The following is a 14,819-nucleotide window of genomic DNA, read 5'->3' on the forward strand; positions in this document are numbered from 1 at the left end:
GCCCATAGCCCTGGCCACAGAGTCCGAGGTGTCTAGCTCAGATTGAATAACCTGGGTCCCACCACCTGAGCGTCCGTCAAAAGGTTAATCACCTCTTGAGGCAATCCAGAGTGCCCCTTGGCCTCGTCCATAAGAGCATAAATATACCGTCCTAGAATACAAGTAGCATTCGTAGATTAGAGGGCCATGCTACATGAAGAGAACACCTTCTTAGCCGACTGGTCCATTCTCTTAGACTCCCTGTCCGCGGGAACGCCTGGAAAAGATCCCGGAGCAGAGCGAGAGGAACATGAAGCCTGCACAACCAAACTCTCTGGAGTCGGGTGTCTGGATAAGAACGCTGGATCACCTGGAGCCACTTGATACCTTCTTGCCACCGACCTGTTCACGGCAGTCGAAGTCACAGGCTTCTTCCACACCTCCATAATAGGGTCCATAAGCGCCTCATTAAACGGAAGCGGCGGCTCTGCCACAGCTGACGATGGATGCAACACCTCAGTGAGAATGTTCGTCTTGACATCCGCAGCTGGAAGAGGAAGGTCCAAAAAGTCCGCTGCCCTCAGGACCACCACATGAAAAGAGGCAGCCTCCTCAGTGTACTCCCCCAGAGAAGCCAAGTCCCACTCCAGGGAAGTGTCTAGACCACTCGCCGTGTCCAAGCCTTGAAGGTCCCCTAGTGGCTCCACAATCGCTCCCTCCTCCAAGAGCTGCTTCTCATACTCCTGTTCCTCTAGCAGCCTCCGAGCCAACCTTCTGGAGCGGAGCCTGGATTCAATCCCCGGCGTCGATAAGGCGTCAGCCGACGCCGAAGGCCTTGGACGGCATCGACCATCGAAGTCATCCGACGCCGGATCCACCGGCGCCATAGGCTTCTTCAAGGTTGATTGAAGCTGTGGCGAACTCATAGGCGCCGGGGCGGTGGACGTCGTCGGCGTCACTGGTCTTCTAGGCGACGCCATTGGTACCGGCGCCGAACCAGCACTTCCCGAAGGAAGAAAAGGCATGAAGGGCGTCGGTCTATTTGAAGCCGGAACACCCATGTCGAAGGCCAATGGACCTGAAGGCCCTGCATGCACACCTCAAGGCGCCATGGTGGCGAAGACGTTGAACATTGCATTGAGGAATGCAGCCGGGTCCGTGCCTGGCGCCGGGAACGCCTGATAACCTTGTGGAGCCGGTGCATGAGGCGAAGCCGGCGTCGGCTCAAGCATCTCCATCTGCGCCGGAGAGGCCTTCGGCTCCTGATGCGGCTCAACCTCAAAGACTGACAGTGGAGACGTCGGAGAAGCTGGAGTCATCTGAGGCGGGGTGTAACAAGTGGACTGACCTCCCAAGTCGGTCGACGCCGAGCCAAGGGCGACGGGAGCAGTCCTTACTTGACCGGCGCCACGATCCATGCCGGCGCCGGGAATCTCAATGATGTCAGTGAGATCTTGAGGACTTAGAAGAAGACTCACGGCGATGATGCTTCTCCTTGGACTTTGCCAGGAACAATTTGGCCTCCCGCTTCTTAAGGGCCTTTGGATTCATGCGCTGATATGAACCACACGCCTCTACTTCATTGTCAGAACTGAGACACCACAAACAATTATCGTGTGGGTCTGTGACCGACATTCGACCTCCGCACTCCCTACAGGGTTTAAAACCCGACTTCCTTGGCTGCGACATTGTTACACACGAAGTGAAACAGTAGCTCCCTGGTAGCCTCGAAGAAAAAAACGTTACTGGAAGGCACGGAAAAAAGGGAACTGATGTCTACATGTCGACGAGGACCTTTTATTGCCTGGATGACGTCATACGGCATTGCGTCGGAGTCGGGCAATTGTGATGTCATCGTCGACGTGCAGAGCTAGAAGAAAATTTCCGTTGAATGCTGGCGTGTGGGGAAAATTCTTTAGGTAAGGAATCCACAGGTAGTTGTATCCATCAGAATTAGTCCTAGCTCGGTGGGCCACCAGACCATGGACCAGAGTGATGTTTTTTTCCTAACTAGACCACCTTCATTTTATTGCTGTTGAGACTGAGGCAGTTCCTGTTCATCCTTATGAGAATATGCTTCCGATTAAGTTTGCTTGGGTGCTGTGCAAGTCTTCTGAAAGGGAGAGGATGAACTGGGCATCAACTGAGAAAGATGATGCTGGATCTGTGAAAGCAAATGACGCTCATGAGACAGCCATGTGGACGTTGGAGACAGTGGGTCTCAAGGAGGAGCCCTGCGTGATACCTCTGTGGCTGCAATGAGGGCTGTCTCAGTGCTGTGTCTGGGCCTGAATTCAGATAGGGAAGGGTGTAGCAGCTGGTTTGTAGCGAGGCGGTAACTAGGCAGGTAGCAGTGGAGAGAGTATGGGCATGAGGGCTGTGCAGACAGAGTTGAGAACTTTGGAGAAGATGTAGTGGGGGCATGGGTTTGAGGGGGCTCCTGAGTGGATGGAGGGCATCCTACAGCTGGCTTCTGGGGAGGAGATTACCGGCCAGCAAGTCATAGTGGTGGTTTCCAGGTTTGTGCTATTCTCTACAGTGGAGGCCGTTGAGAGGTCCGGTTGGGGGCTGAAGTTGTAAATGGTGTTGATTTTATTAGAGAAGTAGTTGGATAGTTGTGTTCAGAGTTCCTAGGGAGTGATGGTTGTGGAGTAGGGGGGGGGGATTGTTGGAGAGAACATGACAAGCTGTTGTGTGTCCGCTCAGTTAGGGCTAGGAGGTTAGAGGTTTTGTGGCACTGGTGGTAGATCTAGAGGGCCGATTTGTAGGCATAGCTGGTGAAATTTGAGGAACACTGTCCTCAACTGTGTAAATGGATAGGAGTCAGAAAACAGTGGAAGAGTTGGGTCCTTAGAATGAGATCGCTGCAAACTCCCCCGGGGGAGCAGTAGAGAGGAGGACTGTCTCCACTTCGATTTTTTGCAACTATGCTGAGATTTGTCTTTCAACTTCATATCTTGGACAGAAACTAAGAGGAACCAGGAACAGGCTCAGGACTTCAAACGTGACGAACATTCATTTGTTTGTTGACCTACAGCTGTCCTTCACGCTCCCCAATTGGTTGAGAGTGCATTCAGGAGCACTTGTTTTAACAGATATATGCTTCCTGTATACAAAACAATCTAAAGCCTGGAATTTTTTTTTTTTGAGAGTTGGGACATTTTCCCTAGCACACTGACATTTGTGAAAGATATTTGGTGGTTGATAAACATAGATGAAAAGTTCAGGACTGGAGCTCCATTTATGCAAATGGCACAGGAGAAAAAGTCATCAGTGCCCATGGATAGTGACTGTATGTGGCTCTATATCGTCCCTTCAAGTGGAGGATCGAGCCACTGCAAGGTCACAATGGCACCTCTCAGCATGCAAGAACTGCTTCAAGAAAAACTTTCAGATGCAGCCTGGCATGAACTCAGGTCACAAATGTGCGGATAGAAGTATCCATCACAAATGGCAGTACCACTTGATAAGTGGTGGAATTGTGACCTTTCTGTTGGCAACACAAACACATCTGTTCCATATGAAGGAATAAGTGGCTCTTGTGGATGTTTTTTTGTTTCTTTTAATATGTCCATATATGATTTGGGTAAATTCAGATGACCACATTTTCTGCTCTCAGCAGAGCTGCCAAGATGCTGCCAAGTTCATGAATATTAAGTTAGGGTGAAACTGACCCTCCAATCTGTGCAAGAGGTTTGGTTTAAGTGACATCTGTAAAAGGTCCAGGAGCCACCACCTCATAGACCATTCAAGGGCAACCAGGATCATTATTGCCTGGGAAATCTAAAGTTTCAAGAAGGCGGCAGATATCAGTAGAAAGCTGGATTGTAGTGCCCTTCACTAGTTTATCAAAAGGGCATTGCCCAGAGAACAGGGTTCCCATTTTTAGGATACAAAGTCTTGGCAATTTGGGTTAGAGAAGCAGCAAGGAAATCAACTGCTAGATGGCGCCATTCTGTTAAGGTTGTTTGGAGAACCACATAGGCTAAAACTTACTTGGGGTTTTCTTCATAGCACTGTATGATGAAGTGTGCTTGGCAATCTTGCAGTCTTGACAGGAGGAAGGATTACCTTCTAAGGTTAGTGGCTATTTGTCAAGTCATGGATAGGTAAATATTATTTTTCGACAGACACTGGCGCCATACTTTGAGAAAGTGTGATGGACATATTTCAACCAAAAGGCAGCACTGCATATTGGAAGTGGAAACAGTATTACGAATGGTAATGTGGTCTGGTCCACATCACACATCTAATATCCCTGTTTGAGATATGAAATACTTCGAGGAAGCACATCCATGCCACCACTTCCATGCTCAATTTATTTTTATTCCACTCTTTTGCAAGATAAGGAACAAGGACTGGTCTGAGCTCCATCTGGCCTAAAGAAACAAAGAAAGATCCTAGGTAAATGTCTCTCCCCCCTCCCCCCCCCCCCGAGGCCTTAACCCCCTCAAGGTGGCGCTAAGGCATTAACAAGAAGTGGCAGTTCTGCTGCATCAATGGCAACACTAGTAACTTGATTTGAAAAACGCAGCCTTTCTTGAATAACCTCTTTAAAGTTTTGAATTCAGCCCAATGGAAAGTCGTCAAAACGTTTTTAAGGCTGCCCCAAAGGCCAGAGTCATGTCAGCCAAGTAGTGCTGTTGTGTATCTTATTTTAGGTGCGGTAACATTCGTCCCACAGGTGCTGACGTTTTCAGAGCAGAGGTGTGTGTTCTGCAAACTGCAACAACAAAAAAATGAGACAAGTTTACCTCAAAAATTGGAACTCATTGACTGGCTTTGCACTTTTTCAAATATGGAACTGCTAACTTCACCATAACCTGAGGGTAAGATTTTGTATTCCACAATCTACAGGAGAACCTTACAACAGAAGTAGCAACGGTCAGGCCGAAGCTCTTGTCTGTAAATTCTCCACAATAATAATAAACATTAGACTGAGGTTTTTCCAGAAGGATATTCTTCATTGCCCCTCAAAATCAACATGTCACGAAAAGTGTTGATGTTGTTCAGGAGTGAAATCTAAGAGGGGGAAGCGGGTAACAAAGTGGTTATGTATGAAGATGATGTGTAAACATCAGAATGGGAGGACAGTGATGGGGATCTCCTACGCATCAGCAAAGGCTACCCAAAATCCAGATCTCTAGATGGAAGAACAGGCTCCTTCTCCTAGGGCTAACAAAGATGTGAACTTAAGTGTGGCCTGTCTATTCCTTAAAGGACACAAGGAAGTATGACTTGTAACTTGAACAGCCTTGGAGTAGGAAGTGGTGATAACTCAAGAGGCTGCAAAGGCCAAAGAGGACTCAAAAATGAAGTTAGTGATGGTGAAAGCTTTAAACTCTTCATGGGAGTTTGTTCCGGAGATTGATTCAAAACTGAACATCGCAATGTTGAACAGTGTCCTAAAGTCAACCTGTACGCTGTCAATGTTTATGGTAGCATTGGGTCAATAGGTGAGTGTGACACGAGCGGTCTAAAATGCTTGGCTATTGTGGAAATGCAATGTAGAAGGGGTTTATTTATTACTTATTTAATAAACAGTCTAAACTTTGGCACACATGACCTATTTGATGAAACGTGTTGAAGGGTCCCTGCATGCAGTGGATAATTATTTTACCACTTAAGACTGTCAGTGTCGATCTTATGCTGCAAATACAGTTATTCGAAATATTTAACAGTGATTGGTAACAAATGAACCATTAAAATAATGAGCCAAGAAGCATTAACATAAACGTTAATCTTCAGCACAAATTCACCGAGGCAAGTTTTTTTTTTTTTTTTTCAATTTATTTATGAACATTATGTCTGAGGACAACAGCATCTCTAGGGCTTCTCTCTGTACATGCAAGTGTAGAAAATAACATTTGTATTTACTTTACTTTTTTCTTGTATTCTGCTGAAAGTTGCACAGCGAAAGAACAGAAACGCAGCAACAGAGCTGCAATGTTGGTGGCACCAGCACCACCCACCAATATGTACACAAACTAAAAAAAAATATATAATTACATTGTTACACCACCGAGAACGCAATCTTGCGCGGTTTCAACCCCTCCCCCAATTCTATGCAAGTGGACAAGTACAAGAGAAGGGTGTGAATGGCCCGATATTTAACATCTGTATACAACATCTCATATAAGCATTACACAAGGGAAATGTACACTCTGAGCTATTGATCCACATACCACAGGTGTCAGCTAATAAATATATTACTTTTGTTATTTGTTGCTTTAAATTGATTTGCTGATTAAAAGGTCTCCATGCTAATACAGGTTAATTGACGTTAATCTAAAAAGAGGGAATGAAGGCAGTGGTAAAGAAGTTTCACATATCGCTGTAAAACAGAAAAATATTTGTTTCCACTTTTTGGGCATAGATATGTCACTGCCTGGTCAATCTCTGGCGCCAGCCCCCCAAACCCATACAAATCGGTTGATCCTCCATTCTGTAGTGTAGTCATGCTGCAAATTGCTCATTTGAGACCAGAAATAGAAGGACCAGTAGGAATAAGAAAAGCAATACAAAAAAAACACATTTCTGCAAGAGATTTGCTTCTTCAGTGTGCTCACGTGGCAAGGGTGGGACACTACTTTGGCTAGGAATAGCACTGATCTTGGTTAAGACTGCACTGAAGGAAGCAACTACTTTGGAAACCGGTACAACTGACGAGATAGAAGCGGGAATCTGACTGCTCCCCGTTGTGCACATGGAGCCCTAGGAAGTACTATACCCTTGCCAAACTAATGCCTCCCATTGAACCTAATGTGTTTCAGCATATAAAAACGTTACCAATAGAGGCACTTTTGTACAACACAGGAGGACATTGCCACTTACTGAAGCGATGTGGTTTAGGGGAAATGTAGCCATCCTTAACACAAAATGCCGAGTTTCCATAAAACAGGTGAATATGTCAGCAGTTAATTTCTAATTTATTACTTCTCTATTTGATGAACAGTAGTGTGGGGCAATCATGTTAGATGTACACATTTTTCCTCCAATAACAATTTCTGTGGAGAAAAGATGGCTCCGAAAACCTAACTGCATACACTATTAATAAATTTCAATATGAAAGAGGAGATACAAAGCCAAAGTAAAATAAAGACATGAAAAATGCTGCTCGTATGTAATATATCAAAAATGCTTCATGCCTGCGGTTCACATCTCGATATCATAATTTCCAATGCAGCAACCAAAAGTGAAAAAAGAATTCCCCATTTGTGTTTGAGAGGAGTTCCCCTTAAATATCCATGTTGGTACCACTAACAAAGGGGAACAGCAGCATGGGTTATGGGTTACAGACTTGGCCATTAAGGGAGACAAGCGCTAGGGGATTCCCCCTTTCGCTCTTACATCATCTCCTTTCTAAAAGTGAATCCCCAAGTTCAAATTCATATATCCTTAATGCATTGTTTAAACTTGTTTTCCTTCCAACTCTAATTTTGCCATGCTACATTCTGAGTAGTCACTGATGAGGGGTCCGCATAAATTATCACTGGTCACCTTACCAATTTCACCAATCAAAGATGAAGTTTCCTTTGTGTGTTCGAGCTCACACAACTCATCAAACCAATTCACTAAGTAATGGGAGAGACTTCTATTGTACTTTTAGCAAACGTTGCTACTTGTAAGCACAAACATAGTGCAATTTAACTTCCATTTTAACTGCCGGTTCTTAATATATCCCTGGCTACGGCTTGACCGGGAGATGAATGTCTTAAGTTCACTTAAAGGGAAGATGTTTTCAGTTTAAAGATAATTTACAAAGTGGACTGGCATTAGCTTGCTAGATGCCCCTTAAGAATGAAGATCAACTTAAATTTGGTGTAATGGTCGACAGAGATTAGTGCCTCCTTGTGAACACTAGCCAAACAGGTTCTCAAAGGTTACAAATGGAGATATGAGAGACTCACTGCACAGCCTGATCATAGAGGCTTGGGGGACTTGCAGTGCACAGGCAAGTGTTTGCTGCTTGGAAATTGAGGCTTTACATGGTACAGCAACAGGGGGTGACTCAGGATTGGAGCGTGTCTCAGGCGCAATGTACATGTGCTTTTTTCTTTACAACCATACCTTTCAGTCTCAATATTTTTGACCTTTGAACGGTTGGATTAAACAGGCATGCTCGCTGTGAATGTTTGGTCTCAAAGCAGAGGCTTTTTAGTAGAATGATTGCACAGCTGAAAATCTAAAGATTTATGTGGGTATCTCAAACTTCTTGGACAAGCCGATTTTTCTGCAGACCGAAAAATTGTGTTTATAACTACAATTTCTTCAGTGGGGAAATTCCCGGACTAGAACTGGGTTGTGTGTACGGTAGACAACAAAGAAATATAGCTCGAAAAAGCAGGTCTGGCAAAATCACACCAACGTTCTAAGGACAGGCTGCAAACATGGTTCCAAAGAAACGCCTAGGACAGCTCAAATTCTCTACACTAGAAACGAAGGCCGTGGAAAAACGTATTTTGCTGCATCACAGACTAAAGACTAAGCGGAAGCTCTGTATAGCCAATGCTCTTACACCTGGAAGCTGTGGCAGGTGCCTAGACCCAGCAGGATGGTTTAGGTGTCATTTTCTACTTTATATTAAGAAGAATTTGAAATGGGGATTATTACTATTGATTTATGCCAAGAGAAATGAATACTTCTGCCTGGGTGCACCTGAACACCTAAGAAAGAGGTTTTGGAAACTGGTGGGTTTTGCCTCGCATACACCTCTGAACCCGACTTAGAAGACAGTTTCCATTTGAGGTCAGATTCAATAAATGATGCTTAAAGTCAGCACCAACGATTTATGGCATACTTCCAAAGCTGTCTAATTTTTCTAATGTCAGACTCTGTTGCATTTTGTAAATATGTTCCCTACCCAAAAAATTAACAACTGCTTTGAGAATGGACTTTGATATCTTTAAATTTTGGAGTTTAAGTGAAGGTAGAATAGCTCACTGTGTCATGCACAGCGGTGTGCTGCAAATAAGACCACATTTATTTTCCTTAGAAGGTGGTATTTTTCGAAAATGTCATGCTATTCAGCATTCATACGATTGTACGGATAATGGAAAATTAGACGAATTTATTGAGTGCTGAATGTTGTGACAGTCAACGTTTTGAAATTAATGATACCACGAGTCCCATAAGTTACGTACCCCTCCCCCAACGCTGGGTTCGATAGCTGGAAACAGATTTAATGAAGGCTCGAGTGTGAAGCTACTGCCGATCACTGATAGTTCGAGCAGTCGGTAGAGAACGCTAAAGCACATTATAATTCAGTTATCGTTTAATATAATAAGGGAAACTAATTGAGGCACAGGTAACTGCAGTGTCTGTGTACAGCACACGCAAACCGATCACTGCAATGCTACCAGTCTGTCGACTAATGGCAGCACTTAAGGACCATAGACGATACGAATCCTGCACCAGAGTTCCAATTCTAGTCCCTTTGTCCGTATTTACACGTGTGGTTGCTGTCACCAGCATTAAAATGGTATAATGATTAACCACCTTATCTCTGTACACTTTATGGCGTACGAACCAGTAACTTTGACGATCAGAGTGTTTCTAGCTGCAACAGTTACTCTGTGGCATTGACAACTGGAGCAGTAACCGAAAAGGCAAACAGTTTCGAAAATAAATATGGCGATCCAGATGACGTTCAAACGTTTCACCAGGAGCGTGAGATTTTTTTAAAAGTAACTCCTCACCACATGGCTGTGGAATGTTGGGCCAACTTCCATGAATTGGACGTTGCACCTCCCAGTAACTGTCAGTGAAGTAGGGTGAAGTCTGCTCTACTTCCTGTTCCACTGCCTGTAATTCACACCCTTCTAACGTTTGAGCCACTACTCCCCGCCAGCCAGGGAGAGCCACCAAGGAGGGGAAAAAACACCGACTTCAACGGGGTGCCTCGGATAAGCTTCCAGGGATTGCAGAAGAATCCAAAAGCGAAGCAAAACATATAAAGCCAATCCCATAGGGTTCAGCATCTGTCACAACTTTCATTTTCTTAAAAAAATAAGAAAAAAGCAAAGAAAGAAAACGTTGGGGTTTGGGAACAACAAGTCTAGGCCAGCTTTCAAAACGTTGCAAGTTTTGATGTCCAGGTTTCTCTCACACACACACACACACACACCCCCCAACCTTTGGCTAGGGGAGCAACCATTTTTGAAAATCTGACCACTTCGGCATATGGTCCCCCAACCCCCGCCCTTATTCAAAGGGAAAGCACTGTCTATGGTGAACTATACATTTCAAGGCCCATTCCCGTTTATTAATTTTTCTTTTTTTACACAGAACTGAACGTGATGGTACAGTACATAGGTTATTTACAATTGGGCAGTAATGTGTTTGCAAAATAAATTATCTAGAAGGCAGCAAAGTACACTGGTAAATGTATATAAAAAACTGTACAGAATTTACGGAATACAACTTTTTTTTTCTTTCAAGGAGTATTGGCTCTGTAGTGTTTCAAGTTACGTTCTCTGAATGAGAAATTCAATGCCCAAGATTTTTTTTAAAAAATATTAAATTAAAGCCTCCGTCCCTCCCCCCAATCAAGGAATATACTCCAATAACATACAGTCAGCAACGCACAAGCATATGGTCACCTGCTCTGAAGCACGACTGTATAGCAGCCTGGAGGAGCAGAGCGCACCTCGCCCCAGCAAGTGCGGCAGGCGTTGGGTGGTTTTATGGTGTGTTTTAGGTGGTCTGTGCAGGGGAAATAGGGGTGGTTGGGTCAGAAATAAAAAGAACGCACTGTATCCCAAAAATATGGTGAGAGCAACAAAGCATGTGTTGGCCCGGATGCTATTCCTGCAGCCCGATACAGGAGCTTTGACCACTCATCTGACGATGTTAACTCAGTTCTATAGGGAGCCCTATAGGGTGAAAGAAGAAGTTCCAAAACCGAACAAAAAATAAAAACTTATTGGTAAAAAAATGAATGCTAAAACCACCATTCTTCACAAGTATGTGGACTGCGTGATTGCCATCAACTGTTCAGCAGCTCGAGTAGCGCTGCTCCATATGCATTAAGGTATACTGAATGTTCTTGATCCCTTGTGCTCCGGCACCATCGCCTCGCTCTTTGATGCATGGAGCACTGTTCTTCGCTCCTGCAGAGGTGATGCACTCTCCTCGTTTTACCAGGTCTCCGGACTTCGGACTCGTGCGCGGCCGGCTGATACCCCACCCGACTCCAACCCAGGGGTTGGGCCGGCTGCCTGCACCAGAAAGAGAGTGCAATTTCACGGGTTGCTTTTGTCACCTTCGAGGGAGGGATGTTGCTGCCGCCTCCTCTTTGACCAGTGAGAGCATCAGTAAGCAGCAAGACCGCCAAACATTTCTGCGCCAAGGGAACCTGCCCTTGCCAGTTTTGGGTGCGACATTAGTTCAGATCCCAGTGTCACTATGGTCATGCTGGCAAGAGCACAAAGTCATCGTTCACATCGACCATTGGCACGTAGAAAGATGGGACCTCGTTCACACACAGGGACTTATGACTGGCTGGGTCTAGTTCTTGCACCTTGAGCTGCCACTCCATCCTCTGAACAGCATGTAAAGCGGCGGCCTCGTGCTGCTGCCTCATTAACAGGCACGTCTGCAAAAGGAAAGGGAGATAAGCGTGGATTATTTAGAAATACTCATTGGTCGGTTTCAAACAGGTAGACTCGGATGGGAGAGACTGTTCGGGCTGTCGACGTCTGTACATGAAGAGTCTTGAAGTCATGTGCAGTGGTCTGCGCAGGGGAGGGAGCAAGTACCTGACACTACAATGCATTATTTACTTAGCATTATTACAACTACAAAGCTTTTTTGCAGGGGAGATGCAGCATCTCCGAGTGCGAGGCAGAAGAGGAATGCCACGGACGTGGCACTGTGCATGACTGGAGCACCGGAGCTGCACAGTGAGAACGAGAGCAGACTGGTGGTGCCCAAGAGATTCCAAGCACTGAGTGTGGAAGGGACTTGCAGCACTGTCCACGGTGGGATACGGCCGGGCTTCTAAATGGAGTCCTACACACTGGTATGGGGGTGCTGTGCTAGCTGGTATTTGCGAGTGGCACTGCAGTACTCTGGAGGATTAACCAGCTACAGTATAGATGAAGGCTTTTCTGTGCGGGTGTTAGCATCGAAGGGTAGCACAGGTGCTCACTTGTGCAGGATTGAAGGGCACTAGGCATGTGGAAGAGTGGCGCTGCAGCAGTGTGTGGGGTCTGATAGGGTGTGACTGGTGTGTCTGCAGGGGGCTGGCACAGGTGGTCCTATAGCACTTCTTTAGTGGCACTGTGGCATAACACAATCTGGTGGACGGGGTTCCCAGTGCCACACTTGAGAGAGGAGCAAACAGCATATGCAGGGTGATGGCACACTGTGCTGGCTAGGGCTTGTGGCAGTGCAGCAACTTCTATGAGGCAAACTAAGTATTGCAGTTTGAGTTGTACAGTACCATGAATGTCTGCATGCTGAGCAGTAGAACAGAGATGCGAGGTGGATGTCCACTCACGAAACAGGTCTGGAGTACGTAGGTGAACTACAGCACTGTGCAAGGGAGCTGGCAAAGCCGCGATGGGCGCTTTCTGCAGCACTGTGTATGTGGAAGCGTGGCAATGTGGTGCTCCCTAAACGGAATCTCAAAGAAAACTAGACGCAGGCAAAACAGGCTAATGCAAGGAGATGCTTTTGGACACAATGACACGGAAAAGCAATTTTAAAGATCTGACATCTAAATAAATGCATGATTCAGTCTGAATGGTATGTTAGCCAATCCAAACCTGCCTCTTTCACATGTGTGGTAGACGGCCACATTAACTAGTCACTTCAATTTCAATGCGAGCGACAAGCCGTTCAAGTAAATTAATATTCCAATGTTGATATAGGACATTTGGGATAAAACTTTGTAAAAAAATAATAATAATAATAATATTGAAACTTTTTTTGTCATGTTTGGTATTAGACAGTTTGACAATGCTGACTCCAACGTGAAGGATTGATTTTTCTTAGATTTAATGTACTCGCCAACATCAAACACCACTTCACTTCTAGCCACAATAACATATGTTTTGCGTCGTCCTCCAACAACTCCGTTTTTCTCACCTTCATTCGGTCGTATTTGTCATCCACGTCTTGCAACCAGGAAATAAACTGCCGCGCATTGAAACGATCTCTGACCGACTTATTCTCATCTCCCTGAAAAAAAAACGAAGAAGAGAGACAAACAAAGTAAGAATATTACACGTTACCTGTGTGCAAGAATCATCCAATTCGATTAACTATTGACAGCTTCTCAAGAATTTTAACAGCAAATTTTCAGTCTTGCCAGCACTTCAAGAACTTATCCAGCTACGCTGAGGAAACCTATACATTGCACACAGTAAACCATAATTGATTATAGGTGCAGCAAGTCACTATCATTTGACTTGAAGAGGGTACTGCAATTGTCACAGGTGTCCAGGCGCTGTGAGAACTTAACCTGATGGAAATAAAAGTCTGCCTTTAAGACAAAAATAAAGACCAAGAAACCAAGACAAACGGTCTCGAGCTGAATCAGACGGTGGTCTAGAAATCATGATCTTTAGATTTTTGGAGGCTTGGTGACTGGTTCAGACTCAAATGATGGGACAGAGCACTCCCAGGCGGAGAGCCTCTGGGAACAAATAAGCTTCCTCCTGTGAGGAAGAAAATTAGTTACTTATATGTAACTGCAGTTCTCCAGTATTGGTATATTTCATAGATTCACATGCTTGAATCATTCCCCGAAGTGGGAGTCCCACGGTACTATAATAAAGCAGTACATATTACCACAGGACCTAATGGCAATGAAAGTCACTTTAATAACTTATCTATATCTTTTTTGAACAAGGACCAAAGTTGGACTATGAGCAATCGGGCAAAAGCATCCTGTAGAATACAAGAGAGGCCACATTCCTCAGATTTTGGAGCACAAGTGGCATATTGTCACTCAAGCTATAAGGAAAGCCTCTCAGAGGAGGAAAGTTGCATGTGAAGCTATGAAAGATACCAATACTGGTAAGTAACTCATTTTCTTCTCCAGGACTGAATATTTCATAGATTCACATACTTGAATCAGAATAGCAAGCAGTTATTATAAGTATACCCCAAGGCAATATAAGTACCCTTTGAGGGTGGCGTGCAACAAATAAATATATATATATAACACTCCGAGCCCAACACCAGACGGCGGACTGTGCACAGCATGTGTATCTGCAGCTACACATGCCATCGAACATATATATATATATGGAAAATGTCACTTACCCAGTGTACATCTGTTCGTGGCATGTTCCGCTGCAGATTCACATGCTGTGCATAGTCCTGTCATCTAGTGTTGGGCTCGGAGTGTTACAAGTTGTTTTTCTTCGAAGAAGTGTTTGAGTCACGGGATCGAGTGACTGCTCCTCTTCGGCTCCATTGCGCATGGGCATCGACTCCATGTTAGATTGTTTTCCCACAGAGGTTAAGGTAGGAGTGATAGAGTATAAAGAAAAGAGATGTCCATGCAAATGGAATAGAGATATATATACATATGTACAAATGAATGTTGTAATTTAAACGGCTACAGGCTCCTGGGGAGGCGGGAGGGCGCATGTGAATCTGCAGCGGTACATGCCATGAACAGATGTACACCGGGTAAGTGACATTTTCCATTCGATGGGATGTGTAGCTGCAGATACACATGCTGTGCACAGACTACACATCAGTTTTGCCTCACATAAGCAGTGGTCAGCCTGTAGGACAGTGGTTCCCAATCTGTGCGCCGTGGCACCCAGGTGCGCCAACTAAACTAGCCAGGGGCGCCATGCACCAAGCACATGGTTTGGGAA

At 45.0% G+C, this 14,819-nt stretch overlaps 1 protein-coding gene across 2 annotated transcripts in view; it reads right to left on the reverse strand.

Moving 5' to 3' along the window:
- Window positions 1-10,221: 10,221 nt before the first annotated feature.
- Window positions 10,222-14,819, reverse strand: part of ANKRD11 (ankyrin repeat domain containing 11) — a 1,021,414-nt gene continuing 1,016,816 nt past the window's right edge. For both annotated transcript variants that reach the window (XM_069216659.1, XM_069216660.1), the window contains exons 13-14: window positions 13,072-13,164; window positions 10,222-11,575 (exon numbers count right to left, since the gene is read on the reverse strand). In XM_069216659.1, the coding sequence (XP_069072760.1) occupies window positions 11,390-11,575; window positions 13,072-13,164 (279 nt within the window). In that variant the 3' untranslated portion in view covers window positions 10,222-11,389. The remainder of the gene's footprint in view (window positions 11,576-13,071; window positions 13,165-14,819) is intronic.

This window comes from Pleurodeles waltl, chromosome 12 (assembly GCF_031143425.1).
Source record: "Pleurodeles waltl isolate 20211129_DDA chromosome 12, aPleWal1.hap1.20221129, whole genome shotgun sequence".
In the NCBI taxonomy this organism is placed as follows: domain Eukaryota; kingdom Metazoa; phylum Chordata; class Amphibia; order Caudata; family Salamandridae; genus Pleurodeles; species Pleurodeles waltl.